Genomic DNA, 22,720 nt, shown 5'->3' with positions numbered 1-22,720 from the left:
TATTTCTTATGTAATATTGCTGCATATTATAAATGATTTACCCGTGCACATCATACATTTTTTAATTCATGTGCCTTGAAAATCTTTAATCAAAATACTTCCACTCCCACTTGCAGAGACATCTCTTGTCTGATGACACGTTCACTGGGGCGAGGGCGGGACAGCCTGTCACTCACAAGAGATCCCAACAATAGCAAACCACAACCATCCAACAAACCAATCAATTCCCAGTGAGTGAACAAAATCAAGTTTGTCCTACATTTTTTTCATGTTCGAAAAGTCGTTTTAAGCAGATGCAGATACATCTCTCTCTCTCTCTCTCTCTCTCTCTCTCTCTCTCTCTCTCTCTCTCTCTCTCTCTCTCTCTCATTAACCATTTCAGTCGTATCCGACTCTTTTCAGTCGATTTCAGTCGTATCCGAGATTCTTTAGCCATCACTCGCTATACGCGAGAGACTGTTCATGAATTTTCTAGGCAATCATTTTTCTGGGGTAGGTTGCCAGGTCTTTTCACAATCCTCCCTATTACATGGCTCACACACTCACACATTCACACCTAAGGACAATTTAGCATCTCCAATTCACCTATACTGCATGTTTTTGAATTGTGGGGGAAACCGGAGCACCCGGAGGAAACCCACGCAGACACAGGGAGAACATGCAAACTCCACACAGAAAGGACTCCTGGCTCAGCCGCCAATGACTTGAACCAGGGACCGTCTTGCTGTACCCTGCTACCCACAGAGCCAGATATATGTCACAAGAGACTATTGAAACTGTTACATGCCGATTTTAAATGTAAATCTGCACCCATGCCACAACCAAAATGTATCAGCAGAATATTAAAAATATTACCTCTGCATACATTGTAACACAGCAATTCCATGCCTTCAATATCATAAATGCATGCAAAGATAGCAATTGGGAAAGACTTTTGATAACCTAACACATGCACTGGGCCTGTCATATGTTTCAGGTGAAGTGGAAAGCCCCTGCTGGTTAAATCTCACTGGCTGTCAGAGCGCAGATTGAATTCAGAGCGATGAGTTTTATTTTTGGCATGGAAAAGGGGTAGGTCACCATGTCCTGTTGCTCTGTTCTACTAATCTTCCCCCACCACACTCGCACAGAGTTGGACCCAGCAGACGCAAACTTAATTGTACAGCAATACTTGCACAGGTAAAAACAAAAAAATGCACAGTTTAGCTTTCATTAACAGTGTATCTGTAAGTGGTTGTCTTGTGCATGGCTCTGTGAGAGACGTAATGCCTCTGCTCATTGTGCTAACTAGCACTAGTGTCAAAGTGCCTGCTTTAAAACCATTGAAAGCTGCTTTTGTCATTTAAGATCTTTGTTTGGTATATATATAACATGACTGGCCAGTGTGTGGTATTTGTGCACCTTACTTAAGTACTTAAGTGATTTTAATTCTGTTCATATCTTTTGCAGATCAGCATCATCTCTCTCTTCTGGCCTCACTGTAAGTCTCATGAATGCTTATAGCACGATCATCCTACCTGAAGCATTTAATAAAAAAAAAAATACTGCAGTTGTATGTGTTACAATACACAATAGTGAACAGACAACGATTTAGCAGGAAGTATTTCAATTGTTAATAGAACAGAGCCTATATCAAACAGGCATGTCTCAGGTCTTCAGCACTCAGACATCTCACACGTCTAAGGAAAGGCAGGGAATTAGATCACTGAGGTTAAAAAGTTTGTCAACCAGATACACAGTAATTCAAGATAAAAAAAACGAATTATCTTATTTATTATGAGATAACTATTAAATGCATTCTAATGAAAGTAGTTAAAGTAATTTCCACCTCTGTGCTGTTGTGTGAGAATTGAGGCTGGGGTCGTGTTTATCTTATTGTGGTTCCAGGATGTGCAGTCTTTCAGTGGGCAAAAATAAAACGTAGAGCAGCTCAAGATCACATTTCAGGGATACTACTGTCACACAGGCACTAGAATACACACAGATACTAAAGTAACCCAGATACAGAGTTAGTCACAGACTGCATGTATGCAGAAGAATATTATAATATTGACTAGACTTTTAGGATATTCTGTATAATGGTGAATTTGAATTTAATAAATTCTGTCATATGAAAGCATCATGTATGCATCATGTATGCACATTAACATATTAACAGAGGACAAACATACTTCCCTAAAAAAAAAAAAACTTGTTCATGGTAAACAAAATCACGGTATTTCGTCACGCCTGTGAACTGCAGGATGTCTAAATGTTAACATGGAAAGACATTCTACAACTTACTATTTATATTCTATATGTATGTATGGAATTGTAGAGGACATATTTTCAACAGTATGGATGAACAGTGAGACAAAACACTCACCCGAAAATTGACGAGTTTTATTTGTGACAAATACACCTTACACTGCACAGATGTTTCGTTGATTGTTTTACATGTGTTGACTGTGTAATGCTATACTTAACAGAATATTACTCACTTATATGGAGACAATATTCTAAAAGAAAATCATAAGAGAGGAAAGAAAACTAATTGAGAGCAGGACATCGAGAGTAAGAATGCTCAGAATGAAAACGCTATTTAAACTAAAAGAAAATTTGTATCAGCTATAAAGAAATCATTCAACATTTTGACAAAATGTGTGTGTGTGTATATATATATATATATATATGAGAATTTACATTCTGTAAATTACTTTTTTTTTCCACAAAAATCTTTATTTTTAAGAGGTGTTGAATTCTGTTCCTTAAGGTCTACCAGCTGAGTTTAGCTCTAGCCTTAGTTAAACACACCTGAACCAGCCAATCAAAGTCTTCAGGATCACAACAAGCGTGATTTTCCCCCCAAACCACTTCAGTGGAAATCCCGCCCTGCAGCCGATTCGAAAATTTTCATTGATCATGTCAATTACTGTACTGATTGCCTACACCAAACACTGATCCCTAAACCTACCCGTCACTGTAAACTAAACCAATGAAATCGGCTGCAGGGCGGGATTTCCGCTGAAGTGGTTTGGGAAAAAAAATCACGCTCATTACAAACTTTAAGGCAGGAAGTTGTGTTGGAACTTGGAACTAAATACGTGGCCCTCAAGGAGCAGGATTGAACACCCCTGATTTATGGTTTTACACATTAATGTGATTTTATTGTAACTAATAACCACACTGTAACTGTCATTTGTGATTAAAACAGCATCCTTGTTTACAAATATGTAACTTGTTACAATAATTCACTTTTTCCCAATTTTATGATTTTCTTCATCAGTACAATTATTCAAAGTGATTGTGGCTTTGGCACCACTTTGATTTTACTCAACGTAAGGCAGCATTTAAAATGTAAAAGTCAAATTTACTGGGTTTACATTTTTTTTAACAGTGCAATAACTGAAGGACGGTGATCGCATCAGCCTCCTGTCTTCAGACATCTTTGTGTCCAGCAGCCAGCTAAAGAGAGATAGAGAGAGGTCAGTTATTTTGCATTAACCACACATATATATATATATATTAATTTAAGAGTGAAAAGTAAACCCTGCAAATAACCCTCAAGTAAAAATTAAATTTCAAATTAGCTTCTGGGTTTGGACATACAATAGGCCTCAAATACATAACACTGTTGTTTAAGTTATATCAAAAATAAAATAAATATGTGTAGGGCTTACTTTGAAACAATTTTCATTCAGAAATTTGAAATTAAGCCAAAATGGAATCCAGACATTTGAATTATTTAAGCATGACGATGGAGTGAAATTCATAGTTAATATGAAGAAAAATAGAGATTAAGTTTAAAGTTTAAAACCAAAGTTAGCATTCAGTATGAATTGGATGTTTTTTTTAATACTAGTATTTGTGGCTTGTTTTCAATGCAGGTGTTGAAATGCTGATGGCTTTAAGTTATGGTAGTCAGTCTAGTTTGCTTCCAGAGCAGTACCCTCCCCCTATACTGCCAAAACCAGGGCCAGACAATGCCCGTCTGCAGAAACTCCTGAAGAAAAGTGCCAAAAAGAAAGTCAGCTCTTCCTCTCAGACACCCATCCCATTCCGGTCAAACCTGTCACCAGTAAATGAGGCCAGCCCTGACCTGGAGCACAGTGACCACTCCACACCTCCAAGGACTCCAGAAACCCCTCTCTATAGCAGGACCCTCGAGTCTCGATATTCCTCCAGCAGCCCTTTCTGCCTTCGCTCCCCCTCCCCATACTTTTACCCCACCAACAGCTCACACTACAGTTCCACCCCGACACTGTCTGCACAATCGTACTCTTACCCTGCCCGATCGCTGGAGCACCAGATAGCACCTCTTTACACATGCTCATCAATCCTTTTTGACGATGACTCAGAGCAGGCCACAGACACAGACCCAGATTCATCCTTTGAGATAGCCTTCAGTCAAACACTTCAGTCCAGTTCCTCAAGAGTAAGGATGACGCATGGCACATTCGGCGAACAACAGACCTATCAAGCCTCAGTGCAAATACAAACCCCCCCTTTGGCTACAGTTCGACCTCCCGCTCCAAATTTGACATCAGCCTGTGCACCGGGTTCCCAGACACAACCATCAATCTATCAGGTTCCAGTGAACCAATCCAATGTGGAAGGATATAAAAACGTTGCACCTGCACTCACTACTCACACACCTCTCACAAATAGTCACGTCATGGAAACAGCTGGGTCACAAGTCAAGACTTCCACAGTGGAGAAAATTGCTGCTTTTCCACAAACAACGATTTATACTCCAAAAACTTCATTTTATAAGATATCAAAGCCCTCTATTCAAGACTCCTGGACTTGTGGTTCTGCTTTACAGGGAGAAGCACCATCTATTGCAAAAAATACAGTGATAGATGAATCCAGGTATGAATTCCAAATGCCACCTTGTCAGATGAATACACGTGTAAGCTCAGTAAGACCTGTTTTTGAAGCTTCTGCAAATAATCAACCCTTGTTTGCATTCAACTCTACATTATCCTCCACAATGGAGGCAAGAGTCTCTACAGAAAACCATCAGGGACCCATATCTCAAAATCAATGGCTCCAACCTCCCTCACTGATTAATGTAAAAGCTCAGAGGGCAGCAGCTGATCATGATGATGGCCTTAAAAAAATTGCTGTGGATAAAATAACGAATTCCATTCCAAATGGTGTTGTGTTTGCCACAGGACTCAAACCACTCATTTCTCATGCCTTTTCTGAGGAATGCTTGACACCAAAGATTTCTAAATGTGAAGTTTCCTTATCTAAGACCTCTACCGAGGCTAGTAAGTCAAGCTCTAGAGCATGTGAGGTGCTTACATCTACAGTTATACAGGAGTATCCAATGACTAAAACTGAAACTTCAGAAACCTGTATAATGACACCAGCCAAGTCTGCTCCAACAGATGCAAGTCAGGAAACATCCATGCCTGCACCTTCCCGAAACTACCAAACTCCCAGTACTCCTGTATACTGGTCACCAAGACCACCCGCACGGTTTGTGGGCAACCAGAAGCCATTCCAAAATGATATGAACATCTCGAAACGAAAGTCAACATACTATGGTTTGACACCTGTTGAATATATTGCTTATGGTGGAATCAAGAGGAATTCATATGGTGATCTATCTGTGTCTAAGCCTGAAGTACCAGAAGATATTAAAAACATGACATATGAGAATTGCATGTCCAAAACTCCAAACGAGACATCTCAAGAAAGGCTTAGCATTATATCTGATTTCAATGCAGAGAAATCCTTGGGAGATTTAAAGGCGTTAAAAACTTCAGTGGCTGCACTGCCCTCGCAAATCGCGATGACAAACCAAGCAAGTATTACGGTACTAGTAACTGACAAAACTGAAATCGAAACCAATAATCCCACTTCAGAAATAGCAGATCAAAGTTTAAAGGAGCGAGAGACAATCCCTGGAGTACAACCAAAGCCCCTAGCTTTAAATCCTGAAGATGCAATGTACCATGGGCTTCAAATTACACCTTTAAGAATGATTGTAAACCCCACTGCTGTAGCAACTAAACAACTAAACACTCCTAGACAACTAAATTCAGGATCTACAGACATCCCCACCCCTCCTTTTGCAGCAGAGGGGAAAAAAATGCCAACTTACCCTTTTCCCCAGGTGCAATCAAATATTCAGAACTCAAATATAACCGGATTGTTAACAAAAAATGTCTTGTCAGTTCAAAATATCCCACTGCAAACAGTGCAGTCAGAGACTGCACACAGATTTATATATCCAACAGAAAGTTTTAATCCTGCATCGGTGAAAATGATGAAGGATTCTGCAAATCAAGAGGAGATAACCTTGCCATGTTTATCCAAAAGTTATTTAGGAACTTACTCTGCTGTCTGTGATTCTTCTACTGCCATCATTACAGGCAATCAACTCCACAATGTCATAAACACCAACAATGAAGGTTTCACTGTAAATACAGACTCTAGAATGCCATCTGCAGACACCAGAAGTTACATTAAAGTCCCACCTGATATTAAACGTGCAGCCCTTTTAAAGCCAGAGGAAACTAAATCTACAGCTCGATCAAGGTTAGGTTCATCTATCTTTACAGACTCAAAGACAGAAATAACCAGACATGAAGACTCAGATAAGTCTTGTGCAGCCAATCCTGTAGTTTTGCCCAAATCAGATATATTTAATCGTCCAAGCCCCCCTAAAACAGATATATTTACTAAAAGTCCCTCTAAAACAGAGGCATCTCAACTTGCAAACACATTTAAATCAGATGTATCTAATGCGGTAGTTCACTCTAAATCAAGAGCAAATAAAAGTGTAGTTTTATTAAACCCAAATTCAACACCTCCCTCCTTGAAATCCAAAGATAAAATCAACCAAAACACAGAAGAAACCAAAGGTCAGCAGATGCAGAAACATGACAACAATGTGAAATCTATTCCAAGCCCTCCAAACAAAATAAATATATCATCCAAAATTCCCTCAGATGGACAGGTATTTTCACCTGCACGTTACTCTGAGGCTCTAGTCACACACTTGGCAATGGATAAATCTTCTAAACAAGACAACTGCAATGAAGACTTAAAACCCATCTGTGGTGTTACAAAAGACCCATTGATAGATTTGGAATCAGACTTACAGGTCTCAAATAAAACCAACACTGATTCCAAAGCTGCATTTAAAGTTAAAATTGAATCTAAATCAAACAATTCAACAGCATTACAAAGAAATTCACTCAAACCAACAATTAACATACCCCAGGACACCAAATTGAAAATGGATAGTGTGCAGTCCGAATCCATAAAATCTGACACTCAAAAGGCTAATTTACCGTGTTCAATTGTCAAGACTTTTTGCAAAGCTCCAAGCGCAGAAAATAGTCTTGCTGCCATGCTTCTCAAGGCCGCCAAATCTCTACCACTCTCTTCATCTGAGGAAAGCGGTGTTAAATCCCAGACAGAAGCCAAAGCATCTAATATGGATGTAAAGGCACAACATATAACTGCTCAGGACTCAGAAATTGATCTCATCACAGTTAAATTGTTAAAGTCTGATACCTCAAAACCTCTAAAGTGTTTAAAAGATTCATTAACCACTGAAAGACAAAATGAGCCTGTAGCCACTGAAGATGGCAAGTTTAACAAAGAGACTCCCTCTGAACCCACACCAGATGATCAGAAGAGACTAAATGAACCTAAGAATACTCAAAAACCCAAAGGCCTGAAGACCAAACTCAGTGGCTGGACAAGGCTGAAAAAGCACATGGTTGTTGAACCTGATGCCCCCAGTTTTCCAGAGCCTGATGCAGAGCAAAATGCCCAGAAAACAGATATAAAAATAAGTGGTAAAGGCAAGTCTGCAAGGGACAAAGAACAGTCATCAGGTGGACAGGACGTGGTCAAAAAGAAAGAGGACCCCAAGGTAACAAAGATGTGGGATGCTGTACTTTTTCATATGTTTTCCACAAAGGAGAACATTATGAAGCAGATACATAGCAACAAAACCGAGGAAGAGCGGAAAAACATAGAGAAGGATGGCCAGTTGGTCCCATCCTTCGTCAACCGTCTGCCCATCCTTCTCTACAGCCCGCGCTTCGATGCCCGGAAGCTGAAGGAGGCAGCTGCAAAACCTCTCAACAAAATAGCTACAGCCTTTGAAAGAGGGCTGCTGAATCGCAAACAGAAAGGTGAAGAGCCAAAAGACTTCAACAGAACAGCCAAAGGATTTGGTACATCTACAGAAATAATGGCAGATGTTTGATTGAATTTCAAATGTACATGTAAAGTTGATTTCAACTACAAAATTATCCAATTATGTAGTATTGTAGTGCTGTAAATGTAATTTCCTTTTTCTTCATGAAATCAACGACGAGACAAACAAACTATACACTGCACTCTGCCTTGAGCAGTGCAGTAATGGGCTGGTCAGCAGAAATTGAGGCCTAGTCATTCCTGCATTGAGAGAGCGACTGATAGGTGCAGCTGTTCGGGATGTGGCGAGTGAGGAAGTGAGCAAGGGCTGAAAACGTAATGATGAGAATGATCAAAAAAGGAAAGCGGCTTAGAGAGCAATGTGGATGGATACTGAGTTTACGTTTGCTCACGTCAGTCAAGATGGGTGGTGCGAGCTGACGTGTTCTGAATAGAGTGTTTCAGAATGTGACGTCCTGAGCTGTGTTAAGAGCCCTGCTCATGAGATATGACTAGGGCTGTCACTTTTGTGAAAAAATCCTGTTCGATTTTTGAGACATATGTGTTCATTGAATCGATTGTAAAATCGATTTTTCCATGTCTAAAGACGTTTCCATTTTCAACACCAAATATTGGCAAATCCACGGACAACTAGGCATTAGGACGAACGTAAAGAGGGCGCTTGAGACGCGCACAAGTCTTATAAATATTTCTGATGATTTATTGGCGTGAAGTTTTTTGCACAATGACAAACAGGAGTGCAACATTCAAGGATTGAAATTAACACCCGCCAAATTCGGATGAAAATGAACTTTGGCGGGTTACGCTGTCATATCACGAGTCAATTTGGCGTGTTTCTATGTTTACTCACTTTGCTGGGGAAGTTCGTGTGAGCCAAATCTGCGTGGATTTAGCGCAAATACGCAACTCGTGAGTCCTCATGATATATTAAATACAGCGTATTGCGCAGAATCTGCGCATTTCTGGGTTGCTTGAACACACACGTCACTAAGCAACAAATAACGGCGCGCTTGTTCACTTGCACTGAGGTAATAGCAAATATTAAAAAGCATTTGGTTAACAGAACAGACATTGTTATTTTCCAACATCCTACATGTTCTGTGTACTGTATTAATCTGTCTACCTAAAACACATTTTTGGTTTAAAAAAAGGCAGTTTAAATCGATTCCCTATTTTCGTTTTCGAAACTTGTGTTGGTTGGTCCGATCGATTGTGCAATCGATTTTCGAACGTAAAGTGACAGCCCTAGATATGACATGACGGCATGAGATATGACATGACGGCATGAGATATGACATGACGGCAGTGTTGTTCATTTCAAAAAGGTCAGAGGGATATTGGAAAGGTATAACTAGAATATGAAGGAAAGACATTTAAATAAAATTTTAAATCTTAATATGTTGATAATGAAACAAAACCCTATAAACTAGTTTCAGATGTGTTCATTTGTACTTTTCTTTTAAGTTAAAACCATTTGAGTTTTGGATGTTTTCTTACTGACACATTTCTAGTGAAATGTTGCAAGTGATTTCATGCTCATGGATTCATTTGTAGTTCAGTGTCACAATTAGACTGATAGGTGAGACAGCAGGCATGTGACATTTACTGAATACTACCCAGAGCTCCAAGCAAGAAGACACTTTATAAGACGATCATTTTGGCAGCCCTTGTACTTCAGGGATCTCTGTTGCAAAAGAAGACAACTGGCTACATATATCCTAAATAAACACTACAAATGGAACCATCACATATATTGTCATGATTTAGAACAGTGAGAAACTACAATAAACACTCTTTAACAATTAATCATCATACACACACTCTACCGTGTGCACCCAGAAGTTAATTTCATATTATTGTGTTTGTTTCTGTAGATAATCAGCGGTATACAACCAAGCTAATGTACAGCACATTATCATACTTTAGTTACTCTAGTAAAGCATGAATTATGTCTGTGTAGTAATAAACATGCTGAATTTATATTTTGTTATTTTGAATAAAGAAAATAAATTTCTTACTTGATCCTTAGTTTGTGTCATTATCAATGAAGACCTTCTCGTACTTCCCATGGCCACTCACAACAAATTTGTACCTTTTTCCAGATGATCCCTAAAAAGGTAAAGATCAAATTAACCTTTAAACCTATACAACCAAGTGAAGGGGACTTAAGTACTACTAAATCTAAAATAACACTTTACAAATGCAAGATAATGAGCCTGTGCTCAATGTGAACAGCCAAACTCAAATGATGATTATAAGAACTGATACTGATTGTTGTTTATGGGTTGTTTTTGAACAATTAACCTAACCTTAACCTAACAGCAGTTTAGAAGAAGGTTTCTGTATGGGTTGTTCATGGTTTAGTGTCACAAGGAGTTTTGATGTACCTTTGCGCATGGTTTATCCTGTGACAAGTTGTCTCCCAGATTCTCCCACATGGATTTTATGTTACGCACCTCACCAGCCTTAACATCCTGACACTAACACACACAAAGAAAGATAATAAATGTCACAGTTAGGATTAATGTTTTTTTTTACCTAAAAGTTTTTTTTTAAAACATTTTTCCCCCCCTTGGTTCAGGCCTAAACCACTAGATGGCCTCATTGAACAACAGGCTATTCAGGTATCTCTCCCATCACATGACCTGCCACAGCATGAACTTTAACCATACAAAATATTTTATATTTTCTATAGATTATATCCAGAAAACACATATACATACACAGCAGCAGTCTAAAGCCAAAAAGTCACAAAAACAAAGCAGACATCAGATATTCTAAAATTGCTGGCGTCTTCTAAAACTCTTCCACAATAGTTTATTGCAATTGGACTTTAACCCAGTGGACCCCATTGACATTTTGAAAGAGTGAGAAACCACCTAAATCCACCCACTCATGGAGAAAAAGAGAGATAGGAATTGTTTACCTTATTGAAAAAGATGAGAAGAACAGCAGACACAAGAAAAAGTGGAAAGAAGAGAACTAAAGTTGAAGAAAAAAAAATAGAGGATACAAAAGATTCAGAAGGAAATTAACTATTGGTAGGATTCAGGAAAGAAACTATGCGATTAACATTCAGAGACCCATATAAACTTACAGCTGCTTTAGAGGAGGGACTCTTGGTGTTGACATCAGAGTTTCCTTTCACCCATTGGTTAATTAGATCTGTCACGCCCACATTCATTCCCTCTGTATCCTGAATCAGAGTAACATATCATTTATTCTTTCATTTACTCACTCACTGACTGTGCTGCAACTGAAGGAAACACCTGGAATTACGCAGCAGGCTTCTATATTTTAATCAGTAGCTTACCATCACTTTTTTGTGTACTGTCACTTCTCACAGAAAATGAAAATTATGACATTATTTACTCTCATATATTGTTGTTCTAAACCTGTATGACAGTCTTTTGTGGAACATAAATAAAAAATATATTTTTGTCCATACAATGACAGTCAGAGGGGTCTAAAACAACACTGAACCCTAGTGACTTTCATTGTATGGTGTGTGAGAGAGAGAGAGAGAGAGAGAGAGAGAGAGAGAGAGAGAGAGAGAGAGAGAGAGAGAGAGAGAGAGAGAGAGAGAGAGAGAGAGAGAGAGAGAGAGAGAGAGAGAGAGAGAGAGAGAGAGAGAGAGAGAGAGAGAGAGAGAGAGAGAGAGAGAGAGAAAGAGAGAAAGAAAGAAAGAAAGAAAGAAAGAAAGAAAGAAAGAAAGAAAGAAAGAAAGACATTCTTGGGTGAGAAAATGGTGACAGAATTTCCATTTTTTGAGTGAACTATTTAACAGACATAAATCATTTATTGATAAACATGACCGTATGAACCTTAGAGGACACAGCCCTTGCTGAATTCTGATTCCAGGCTTCCCCCGCCTCAAACAGGGTCTTCCGAGCAGATACAGGCTCTGGTGATGTTGGGACATCCATTAGCTTGACTACGTTCCCCTCTTTATAGCACTCCTGCACACGCACAAAAACACACACTATGACTGGAAATATTACGCTATCTGATTCACAGCAGAGACTATGTGATAAAACACCTGTGTAACTCCCAGTAGCAAAAGAAGAGTAACACCTGGATCCATTATACACACACTTGCCATGGGGCTTTAACACACTTCCTGACAGTTAGGTGGCAGGAAAACAGAGGACGGGTTAAGAACACAATAGTTTGAGTCAGTATGACTAATAGAAGAGGTGCCTGGGCATGCAGGGTGTCCGAATGCACCCCAGCAATGAGATAAGTGTGGTAAACATCAGAGCAGGTGTACGTAAGCACTGGGTGTGGTGAGAAGACCTGCATGTTTAAAGAAATGAATGTAAAAGCAGCAGAATAGCTGTGCAGGTGTGTTTACAGGAATATATGCAAAAAGCCTAACAATGAAATTGACATTATACAAGCACATGTGAAGGTAATTCACCTCAATGGCATGGTTGTACTGCTCCAATCTGCCATCTAACTTTGAGATGATCGTGGGAGGCTGTGTTTTCTTTATGCTGTTCCTGTTTTCACAAACATATGAAATATTACCTAAAGCACCATTGTTTTCCAAGAAACAGATCATCTCAGAACAAGCAGTGACATGAAGAGGACCATGACTCATAAAGTAGTGTAAGGTACAAACAAAAGCACTGTAAAGTATCTTGTTTATACTTCATGCCAAGATTAAACAATGTGGAAAAGAATAGCCGGGCTTCTGAGATACATGTATATAAAAAAAAAAACACTACACAATCCTTCATCATTTCCTGTTTAGTGAATAGGAGAAAGATACACAGAGAGAAACATGTCATGTCTGCCTGAAAGGCGAACCATGTTTCAAGCAGCTGTTCATTCATGAATTAATCATTCATGTGACATGTTTTGATAAAACAGAAAATACTGATGAACCCATGATGTCATACCACAGCACAGAAAAACAATCCTGCCCCTGCTGTTTTTTTGATACAATCGTACAATAAATCACGTGTATCCATTGATCTCAATCTGTATGTGTGTTTCTGAAGTCTTACTGTTTACTTTTACTTACTTTTTTTTAATGGAGCGGTTTAGAGACTCAGTCCTCTCAGTAATCTGTAGATTAAACAGTAAAGCAACATTTATTTGTAAATGGATTCAAAAAATGTGTGAATTCCTACAGTCATAAGCATGAAAACGTTCATGGCAATATTGTGTGCAATGTTTCCAGGCAAAACGGAAAAAGTGAAAAATAAGTGCAACTTAATTGGGTAACAGATAATGATTTCAAAAAGTTGTCATACTCTGTCAAGATTTTGAGCCAATACTGAAAAGCAGTTCAACCGATTGATGTTGTGAGCAGATTTATTTCATAATTTCATTGCTGGAGGCTTTGTATCTGGCTTTGTTGACCCTGTAAATCCCTGTATCTGGCTTTTTTGAGCCTGTAAATCCCTGTAGTTGGTTGCACTTTCTTCCACAAAAAGGTTCAGTTTTGCCCAACAGTATAGGATACATTTGTTCACAAAATGTCTTCCTGCCACCCATTTCCTGTGTTTTTAAAATGTCATCACCTTATGTGCCTGTGCTTTTGAGAACTTGATCTATTGCCTTTAAAAAAAGTCGTGCACATGGATATTTTTGGGGCAGTGAGGTCATCATAAATGTTCATACATAAAAAAATGATTCACTAAATGCTAAACTTTATCAGGATCAGTTTTTTTCAGAACATTGTAGAAGTAAGATGGAAGGGAATATGATCGTGGACATAAACGAAACAAATGCAAAGCAATTATAACCACAGCTTTATAAAGCAAGTGTAGGGTGCACAGTACTAGCAGACACACACAAACACTCAAACGTACAATGCGATAGTATCGTGCACATGCACATAGTAAGCAACTCACCGAGCTTGTACCTTCTGATTGCCACTCCTCACCCTCAGCCTGAAACCAGCAAGCAAAGACAGCACACACATACAAAGCACCTCAGCAATGTAGAGCAGATGCTTCATGTTCTGTCATCTTTATCCCTCAACCCACACCATTGCAATGAAAATATCAGAACCACACATAGCACATGAGATGTCAGAGTCATGAAAAAAGCACATGGAAGACACCAGATATAATTACAGAGTGAAAACACCACTGAGCAGAATGCACAAAGACATGTTTTGTAGTATGTCATGTTTTATATATCAGGCAGAGGACCTACCATTATCAAACCATTATCTGTTATTATTCATAAAGGTGATTTGAGCCATTTCTGCACTGGAAACCACCAAATTGTATAGCAAAAAAAAAAAAAATACTGCTAAAACCCCCCCCCCCACAACTGTATAATTGTATACCAAACCAATGAACCAATTTTTTATTCCCTTTACAAACATGTTTTCTTCATCAAGGTATTTCCTCATAAAAGGTCCCTATATGTTTTCCAGGTTTATTATCATTTGAGACATTTGTCCCCACATGAAGACACAAACAAGATCACCCAGTCTCTGCAGTGTCCAATCTTGTACACAGTAGGCCACTTTACTGCAGACTTTAGCTCCAACCAACCTGACTAAAAGTTTCTAATACTTCCTGAAGTCTCTTTCAAATAAAGTAAGTTCACTTGGTGGCCATATTTGCATCGTATTTTCAGGCATGCAAGAATAACAAAAACTGCTGGCAAAACTCACATTTAATTAAAATATTTCAAATCAGCAAAAAAAAAAAACAACAACATTCTGACACGAACTGTCCCATAAATTTAGTTTCTTTTCTCAAATAGCATTTAAAACGTATATTTCCAGATGGTCCAGACAATGCGCATGTGCAGTTTTGTTCTGTTCCTGTTGTGCACTTACACTGGCACAAAAATCTGATGTTTTGCTCACATCTGACAAAAATTGGATAGTTGACAAGCCATAGTTTCAGAAATTGTGTGTAAGCAATTAGAAAAAACTGTAATTAAGGATGGAAGCTAAACTCTGCAGGACAGCCCTAACTCAGACCAACACATGCAAAAAAAAGCATTAGTGTAAACGTCATTGACACTATAAAACTAATCATTCCAGATGTTTTCATTTGTTTGGCAGGTCAACTTTGTGATTTAGATAATGATGCCAGGTCATCAGCAATTAAAAACTGTGTTAATGTTAATTTGAATACTGTTTAAGAAGCATGTGTGCAAATCTTTAATTATAATGTCATTTTGAGGTGTGAGGTGTCTGATGGTGATGATGACATACCATGTAGGAGGGGCTCCTGGGGCTGAGAGGACTGAAAGGCTCCTCTGGATCTCCGCTGGATATACTCAACCTCTTTAACTTCTCCACCACATCCCTCCTCTTCCTCTCTCTCTCCCCCTCTCTCATCATCCTCAGAACCTCCTCATGAGTCTGATCCTCTGTTTCTCTGTGCTGCTGGTTCTCTTCACTGTTATTCACAAACACTTCCTCCGACACACTAAATATAACAAGATTGAGAAAGGGAAATGATTCATGAAAAGTAAAAGTATTCTACCTCGAATGCAGTTTTTTTTTTTACCTCTCTGGACTGCTGAGAGCTGTTGAATCGACTGTGTCCATGTTACTCTGTATCTTCACTTCTCTGAGTAAGATTAAAAGCGCTGTACTCAGGAAGGACATTAGTTCTGAGGAAGTTGTGAAACCACTCTATTGCTGCCCAATCATTGGCACACTATTCTCAAGCTGTTCTCCTGCATAGCTATGTCTCCATATAGCATGTCAGATGATTTTTCATATCAGTCACGGGAGTGACGAGTGAGGTAAGCAGTCACATATTGCTTTAAAATTGTGATTGACAAGACTAGATGAACAAGCTTATCACAAAATGTAATTTAGAGCTCAATTTAAAAATGATTAAAGTTAACTTCAAGTTGACATCCTCATGTAAACTAACTCTCAACCCCTGAATGAGCAATATATCGCTTAAGTGGCTACTTGCATAAACACACCCACAATGTTAAGACAGTGTCTTGTTTTAATTAACTGACTTAAAGTTCTGACAAGTCTTAATGAAAAAATTAGATGACTAACTTATAAGACTTGTCTAAGCATTTTATGTAACCAGTCCTAGATATTTGTTTCCATCCTGTTAGGTATAGGCTACAACAGTACATAATTATAATGAATAAAGTTTAAAAGCTTTAACTTGAGCCAAGCATCATTTAAAATTCCTTTTATAGCATATTTACACAATAACAGCCTTTAACACAAGCATATTCATTTTCTAAAGTTCATTTAAAGCTTTAGCTTTAAAAGCTGAAGAAGTGCTGCATAACAAGAATGACCTAAATACATTCATGTGTTTGAAGCTCTGAAAATAATGGCAGTCTCTTCCAAACTGAGCTGTATTGTTGTGAAGTGTGTGCCTGTCTACGCCTGTACCTGTCATGTATTCTCCTCGCCTCTTGTCTATCTGTGCTGTACTGTCTCCCATTCTGTTGGAGGAGGACTGTGGAGGTGTAGGATATCTTCATCTCTACCTTTTTTTCTCTCTGTGAAAATAAAATATTCAGAAGTTTGTATGTTCACTCACTGCAAGAAGTACCTTTGAAAGACTGATTTTGACGCATGACTGAGTTGAGGTTAAATGCTTTCTTAGATATTGTACCTTTTCATCCATATTACAGCTCTGATTTTGTTTTTTCCAGAAAGATGATTCACGACCTTTCATCCTCCTCGGATCCTCCTCCTCTGCACACCACCGTCTGATCTCTCCCTCCTCCCTCTCTGCGGCCTTAATATTAGCCCTTCTTTCCTGCTCTCTGGCACCCCAGTCTTCATCATCACCATCCTCATCCAGGTTTTGCTGATTTGAAAACGGGGGTCGAGTCTGTATAAATGGGGTGCTGTCATACACGTTTAAATCATGCAGTTTACTATGTTGAGCAGAGCTAGAACAGAGCTGGAGTTTTGAGGGACGAGAGCCGTTGAGATGTGTTTTAACATCTTTATGTTCCATTTGTTCCTCTTTGCGTCTGCTCAGAAGTGTCCAATCACTGAAGCCTTCGTCCTCTTCCAAAGAGGATGGAGGAGAGTTTGAAACCACATCATTCTGACCCCTAACAAACAGTGAAACACTTTCAGAATTCCCTCTCACTAAGATACCAATACAAAAACTAGTCTACTTACAACAGTTGAGTCTGTTAGAATAGAATAGAATAAAATAGAATAGATTAGAATAGAATAACAGACTCTGTAACTGAATCAAAAGAACAGGTGTGGTCTTGTCACATATACACGTACAAACTCACAAACAGATTAACATAACACAATGAGTAAGACAGAGAAAGTTGGTTTGAGCCACAATCTGGGGGTTGGGATTCCATGGAAACAAAACAAATAAACACAACACAGTTTCTTTTAAGTATTTGATGAAGACTGGATTATGCTTTTAGGTTTTTGAAACTAACTGGTTGTCCAGAGTCTGTGCAGTAGCTTGAGAAGCCTCAGTAGAGGTACTGGCTCTTGCACGCCGTCGTCTTTCTCTCTCAATTTCTTCTGCATCCTCCAGACTGCGCTGAACAGTGATCCTGTGTACACAAAAACAATTAATGGAACAAACAAAGACATGAATAATAATAACAACATTCACAATTACTATGTTTTTAATTACTAAAAATAAAGATAACTAAATCAAGAATTCTGCATTTGTGTTGTGCATGAAGGTAAACAGAAGCTGATATGTATATATCTTCAGAACAAAGGCATCATCATTACTATGACAATGATAAGGGTCATCTGACAGAAGGTAGGGTCAGAGATGGACAGGAAGTTAAACATGGACAGGAAGTGCAGGGTTCACACTGACAGGAAATGGCTCACTAACTTCCTTTATTGGGGCTGACATTACAGGAACTAAACAAAATAGCAGGAACAACACCTTTTACTAAATATTTACAATAATTGTGCAGAGGTGGGTGATTGCCACGTAGTTTTCCACAATCACCCATTCAATCACAAGTTTTACTAAAGTCTATCCTGCTATACACATTACACACACCTATGGGAAGTTGGGAACTGATGAACTATTGATAATATTGTCTTTAATCTGTCCTATAAATAAGCAACTAAGGTGTTCTAATTGCAACTGTATTTAATTGAACTCTGTTTATCTACTGTGCATATCAAACAAACATTGTGAATATCCTTCTCCAAGTAAACAGTAGTTCAGTAAATCTTAATTCCATGATCATATTATGTTACACACGGAAGAAGAAAAACACATAAATCTCTTGACTGTTATGGCTAAAAACAGATTAGATAGCACCAAATAAGTGACTCTAAAAAGTCACTTATAGCCTAAAGTATAGCCTAACCCTATAACATCAATAATAACTGCACTATTTGCTTTGTTTAATAAACCCAGTGTGAGTGGCTGGGTGGTAAAAAGGCTCAATTTTTCCAGCTCAGTTTAGAGGATCTCCAGGTCCTTAGGGCAGAGTGGGTGGGGGAGATCCAGCAGATTTAGAGAAGGGGTGATCTGATGATGTCACCACTCTCAGGAAAATTCCAGTAATAAAAGAAGCTATTGAAGCCTGTCATTGCCATTCCATATGATGTCATGAATTGACTCACCATGTGCCGTGTGAACAGCAGCCATCTGGGACGGCTTTGGGACAGATTTTACTTTAACTACAGAAACCTCCTCAAGGACAGACACATTATCATTTCATGAAATCACTCAAGACTATGTAACAACACAATAATCTACCCTCAAAACACATGGGAAGCCCTGATGATTTGGCTCTCACTATATCTGCGTCGGTAGATTCTTTGACTATAAAATTTGTATGAAATACAGAGAGACTGCAAAACAACTGACAATAAGTTGAACCCTTCCCCCTAAACACCCTGAAGAACTGATAAACAGCAGAAGAACTCATGCTCTGTTTCCCCTCTTGACCCCCCTGTCCTGCCCATAGACTGTAAAAAGGTCCTGATAAACTGTCCTAATGACAGTCTGGTGCTGCTACCCAGCACTTCTAGTTAAAACAGATCATTAATATCAGCATGATAAGAGTTTAAAAGTCATCATTTAGGTTATAGAAGTCAAGATTCATAAAACAGGAATGAATTAACTGCAGCATACTCCATTTAGAGGCAAAAAAACCAAAAAAACAAAACTGGTGTGACTGTAGATCACAGACTTCACCTCTGACCAAATGGCCACAATCAAACACGCACACACACACACACACACACACACACACACACACACACACACACACACACACACACACACACACACACACACACACACATAAAGAACATCTCACCTCTTGAGGTTATCTAATCCCTTTTTGCTGGAATGTCTTCGCAGGATTGAGTTGGACATGTTTCTGTTTCACTGACTGAATACGATATCTGACTGGTTTTCTGATTCTCTCTCCTTTCCTATGAGTCCCCTAAAGCGTGTGAATGTGCTCCCCCTCTTTCACTGAGCAGGATTTTGTCTCTCTCTCTGTCTGTCTGTCTGTCTGTCTGTCTCTCTCTCTCTCTCTCTCTCTCTCTCTCTCTCTCTCTCTCTCTCTCTCTCTTCCACTCACTCCCTTCCTCTGTTGCTCTCCATGTGTTTTTCATTCGGAGCTTTGAAACTCTCTCCTGTCTTTTCCAGTTCTCTCTTCCAATCAGCAGAAAGCTAACCAGTCATGTGATGCTCCCCTGGGAGAGTAAGATGATACCACACACAGACACACACACACACCAAAAGAATTGCATTGCAGGGCCACTAACAGCGCTGTCAGGCACTACCCATAACCTCTATGCTCATAACTATGGAAGCTTGTTTCCGCCACAGAATGAAAAATAAAAAAGGTAATTGCGACTTTTTATCTCACAATTCTGACTTTATTTCTCAGAATTGCGAGATATAAAGTCAGAATTGCGTGATATAAAGTCGCAATTGCGTGTTATAAAGTCAGAATTGCGAGTTATAAAGTCAGAATTGCGTGATATGAAGTCGCAATTGCGAATTATAAAGTCAGAATTGTGAGTTATAAAGTCGCAATTGCGTGTTATAAAGTCAGAATTGCGTGTTATAAAGTCAGAATTGTGAGATATAAACTATTCTGAGAGGAAAAAAGTCAGTCTTTTTCCCCCCATAGAATTGGACTTTGTAACTCGCAATTGCGAGTTTATATCTTACAATTCTGAGAAAATATGTCAGAATTGCGAGATATAAACTCGCAATTATGTGTTATAAAGTCAGAATTGCGAGAAAAAAAGTCAGAATTCTTAGTTTTCTCTCTCGCAATTCTGACTTTGTAACACGCAATTGCGACTTTATATCTCACAATTCTGACTTTATAACACGCAATTGCGACTTTATATCTCACAATTCTGACTTTATAACACGCAATTGCGACTTTATATCACGCAATTCTGACTTTATATCTCGCAATTGTAAGAAATAAAGTCAGAATTGCGAGATGTAAACTCGCAATTGTGAGAAAAAAAGTCAGAATTGTGAGATAAAAAGTCGCAATTATTATTATTATTTATTCATTCTGTGGCGCCGGAAACAAGCTTCCATACATAACCAATACCAATAAGATAATAAAAAGGTAAGCTTCAGTACCGAAGTGGAGATAAGCACATAAGTCTCCACTATAATTGCAAACTAAACCGCCTAACTATAGTACAATTATATCATTATAATGAAAATAATTTTAATAACCACAGCACATGGTGGGTCAAAATAATGTATATATTTTTGAGAGCGTGATGTGAGGATGTCGTCAGATTATGCCAGTGTAGCCTATATACATCACACTTCAGCAGTATAGGTGGAAACCAAAATTGATAGTTTAATGGTTACTTTAATTACTATGGATTCAGTATGTTTAACTCATCGGACATGATGCCGTACTGTATAATATATATATTTTTTCTTTTGAATATATATCTATTTTTTCTTTTGAAAATATAAAGAATGGAATACAGGAAAAATACGCAAAATATGCAAATAAAGGCATAACATAAAGCCTGTTTACAAAAATTAATATTATTTTCCAATAAGATTATTGAGATTTCAAATCTTGCTCTGTGTTCTACATTTAAAAGGCAAGACCAGAGAATGTCTAATATGCGGAGAACTTCCACTCTCAACTTCCGGGTTCTGAACTGGTTGCAGTTCCACTCTGGCTCCATATGAGGGCGCTCACAGGACGAGTGCAGAATTAATGGAGACCTATGGAGATATAGCCCTATAAATCCACTTTTCTCAGGACATGATTTTTTGTCTAGTAATTTGAATGTTTTTTTTTTTTAAAGGAGATGCAAAGAAATTACAGATTACTGGGTGTTTTTTAGACTCACTTATTTGCTTTAAAAAGTCTTTTAAAATGTCAATAACGTCATACACATCATACGACCAGAGAACTGCTTTACGGCAATCCTTCAGTCACTTTGGTGCTTTCGCGATCTGCTCTTTCTTTTCTCTCGAGGCATCGACAAGACAGCTGACAGGTAAATACACGTGCTAAGAGTTAAGTCCCCCTTAACATTCTGGTCCCGCTTCGGATGCCACGATGCCATCAGGCAGTATGCCTGGTCGTAATCAGTCCTTTACTGACCAATCAGCGTCCATTAGCAGAATGCTAGCGTGTGTTATGGGCAACAACAACTCAACCTGTAAGAAATCAAAAGGACATTGTTCATTCAACTTTCGACCTTTAATGTTGAACTTGCAAAACCTACATTCAAATCTGAGATTTCTCAACGGCAATTGGGTGAAAGAGACAAATTTAGCCGTCTAGCCCCATAGACTCCCATTCATTTTGCACTCGGACGATCGCCCCCCAGTGGAACTCTGGTGGAACTACAACCAAAATTCGGTACAATAGGACTTAATAGGGAGTGGCTAGGCTTTCCGTTGACTGGCTTTGGCAAGACTCTACTAGTGTGACAGTCTGCCCATGACCACTAGAGGTCATGGGTTTCTGTTCTATTTCAGTCTCACTGAAGTACAACAATTTTGAGTCCTATCATACACTCGTTGCCTATCATCATCAGGGCAGTGTTGCCAACTATTTTCAAAGGAAAGTAGCTATAACGCCTTCCCTAAAAGTCGCTAAATGTCGCTAGATGACGTCATACACAAATTAGCATATTCATGGCGTCATCACATCGTACTTGCATTCTGTCTGCCTAATGTGTTTTCGCTCTAAATTCATGCTCACATTCCGTATTTTAATATAATATAATATAATTTAGCCGAATGTCCAATACAGCTGTTCTCATCTATATTATTTTGTCAGACAATAGAACAAGTAGCTATGATATAGTGAATGCCTAATAAAATAATAAAATAATTTAGAGTACCGTTTCTATGGTAACGCAACGTCCAATTTCAAAATGGTTTTCATAGGATGAGTTCTGAGTTCGTAAGCTTTCAAATGATACCTAATTTATGATAACTACTAAAATATGTGATGTAATAATAAAAAAATTATATATATAGGCCTATAATATATATTATAATTTTTAGAGGATAATATTATTTTATATTTTTTTATTGAAAAATACTAGATTATATGTTTTATTATGAACAAAGTTTAAATTATTAAAAGTGTGTGCGTC

General features: G+C 38.4%; 2 protein-coding genes across 5 annotated transcripts; one reads left to right on the top strand and one right to left on the bottom strand.

The window, feature by feature from the left end:
* The first annotated feature begins 1,030 nt into the window (after nucleotides 1-1,030).
* LOC143737506 (uncharacterized) lies at nucleotides 1,031-10,197 on the top strand. 2 transcript variants are annotated; one of them, XM_077229047.1, is made up of 4 exons: nucleotides 1,031-1,179; nucleotides 1,450-1,480; nucleotides 3,377-3,464; nucleotides 3,867-10,197. In XM_077229047.1, exon 4 carries the CDS (start codon nucleotides 3,875-3,877, stop codon nucleotides 8,216-8,218), a length of 4,344 nt encoding a protein of 1,447 aa, XP_077085162.1. In that variant the 5' UTR covers nucleotides 1,031-1,179; nucleotides 1,450-1,480; nucleotides 3,377-3,464; nucleotides 3,867-3,874; the 3' UTR covers nucleotides 8,219-10,197. The 2 variants fall into 2 exon arrangements, with proteins under 2 accessions (XP_077085162.1, XP_077085163.1); XM_077229048.1 differs by lacking the exon at nucleotides 3,377-3,464 and having other exon boundaries at nucleotides 1,075-1,179.
* Nucleotides 2,368-19,752, bottom strand: lsp1b (lymphocyte specific protein 1 b). Of its 3 annotated transcripts, XM_077229049.1 has the most exons (14): nucleotides 19,417-19,752; nucleotides 17,551-17,670; nucleotides 16,749-17,199; nucleotides 16,523-16,632; nucleotides 15,362-15,578; nucleotides 14,034-14,072; nucleotides 13,199-13,242; nucleotides 12,590-12,671; nucleotides 11,994-12,128; nucleotides 11,267-11,365; nucleotides 10,557-10,649; nucleotides 10,188-10,278; nucleotides 3,005-3,444; nucleotides 2,368-2,871 (listed from the first exon to the last, which is right to left on the bottom strand). In XM_077229049.1, exons 1-12 carry the CDS (start codon nucleotides 19,473-19,475, stop codon nucleotides 10,195-10,197), a joined length of 1,533 nt encoding a protein of 510 aa, XP_077085164.1. In that variant the 5' UTR covers nucleotides 19,476-19,752; the 3' UTR covers nucleotides 2,368-2,871; nucleotides 3,005-3,444; nucleotides 10,188-10,194. The 3 variants fall into 3 exon arrangements, with proteins under 3 accessions (XP_077085164.1, XP_077085165.1, XP_077085166.1); XM_077229050.1 differs by lacking the exon at nucleotides 14,034-14,072; XM_077229051.1 differs by lacking the exon at nucleotides 14,034-14,072 and having other exon boundaries at nucleotides 3,031-3,444.
* Nucleotides 19,753-22,720: the final 2,968 nt, after the last annotated feature.

The sequence above is a fragment of the Siphateles boraxobius genome, unplaced genomic scaffold (genome assembly GCF_051911475.1).
Source record: "Siphateles boraxobius isolate OS27281-9 unplaced genomic scaffold, OSU_SipBor_1 130, whole genome shotgun sequence".
NCBI classification, from domain to species: Eukaryota; Metazoa; Chordata; class Actinopteri; order Cypriniformes; family Leuciscidae; genus Siphateles; species Siphateles boraxobius.
Note: the sequence above shows the minus strand (reverse complement) of the source record. Positions and strands in the feature narration are given on the sequence as shown.

Bases quoted from the DNA above. Each gene is read 5' to 3' on its own strand.
- lsp1b (XM_077229049.1), bottom strand. From the start codon at position 19,475: ATGTCCAACTCAATCCTGCGAAGACATTCCAGCAAAAAGGGATTAGAT. The intron at 17,200-17,550 runs GTTAGTTTCAAA...ACTGTTTGTTAG, and splicing joins GCACAGACTCTGGACAACCA to GGGTCAGAATGATGTGGTTT. The intron at 12,129-12,589 runs GTGAATTACCTT...GTGCGTGTGCAG, and splicing joins AGTACAACCATGCCATTGAG to GAGTGCTATAAAGAGGGGAA.
- LOC143737506 (XM_077229047.1), top strand. From the start codon at position 3,875: ATGCTGATGGCTTTAAGTTATGGTAGTCAGTCTAGTTTGCTTCCAGAG.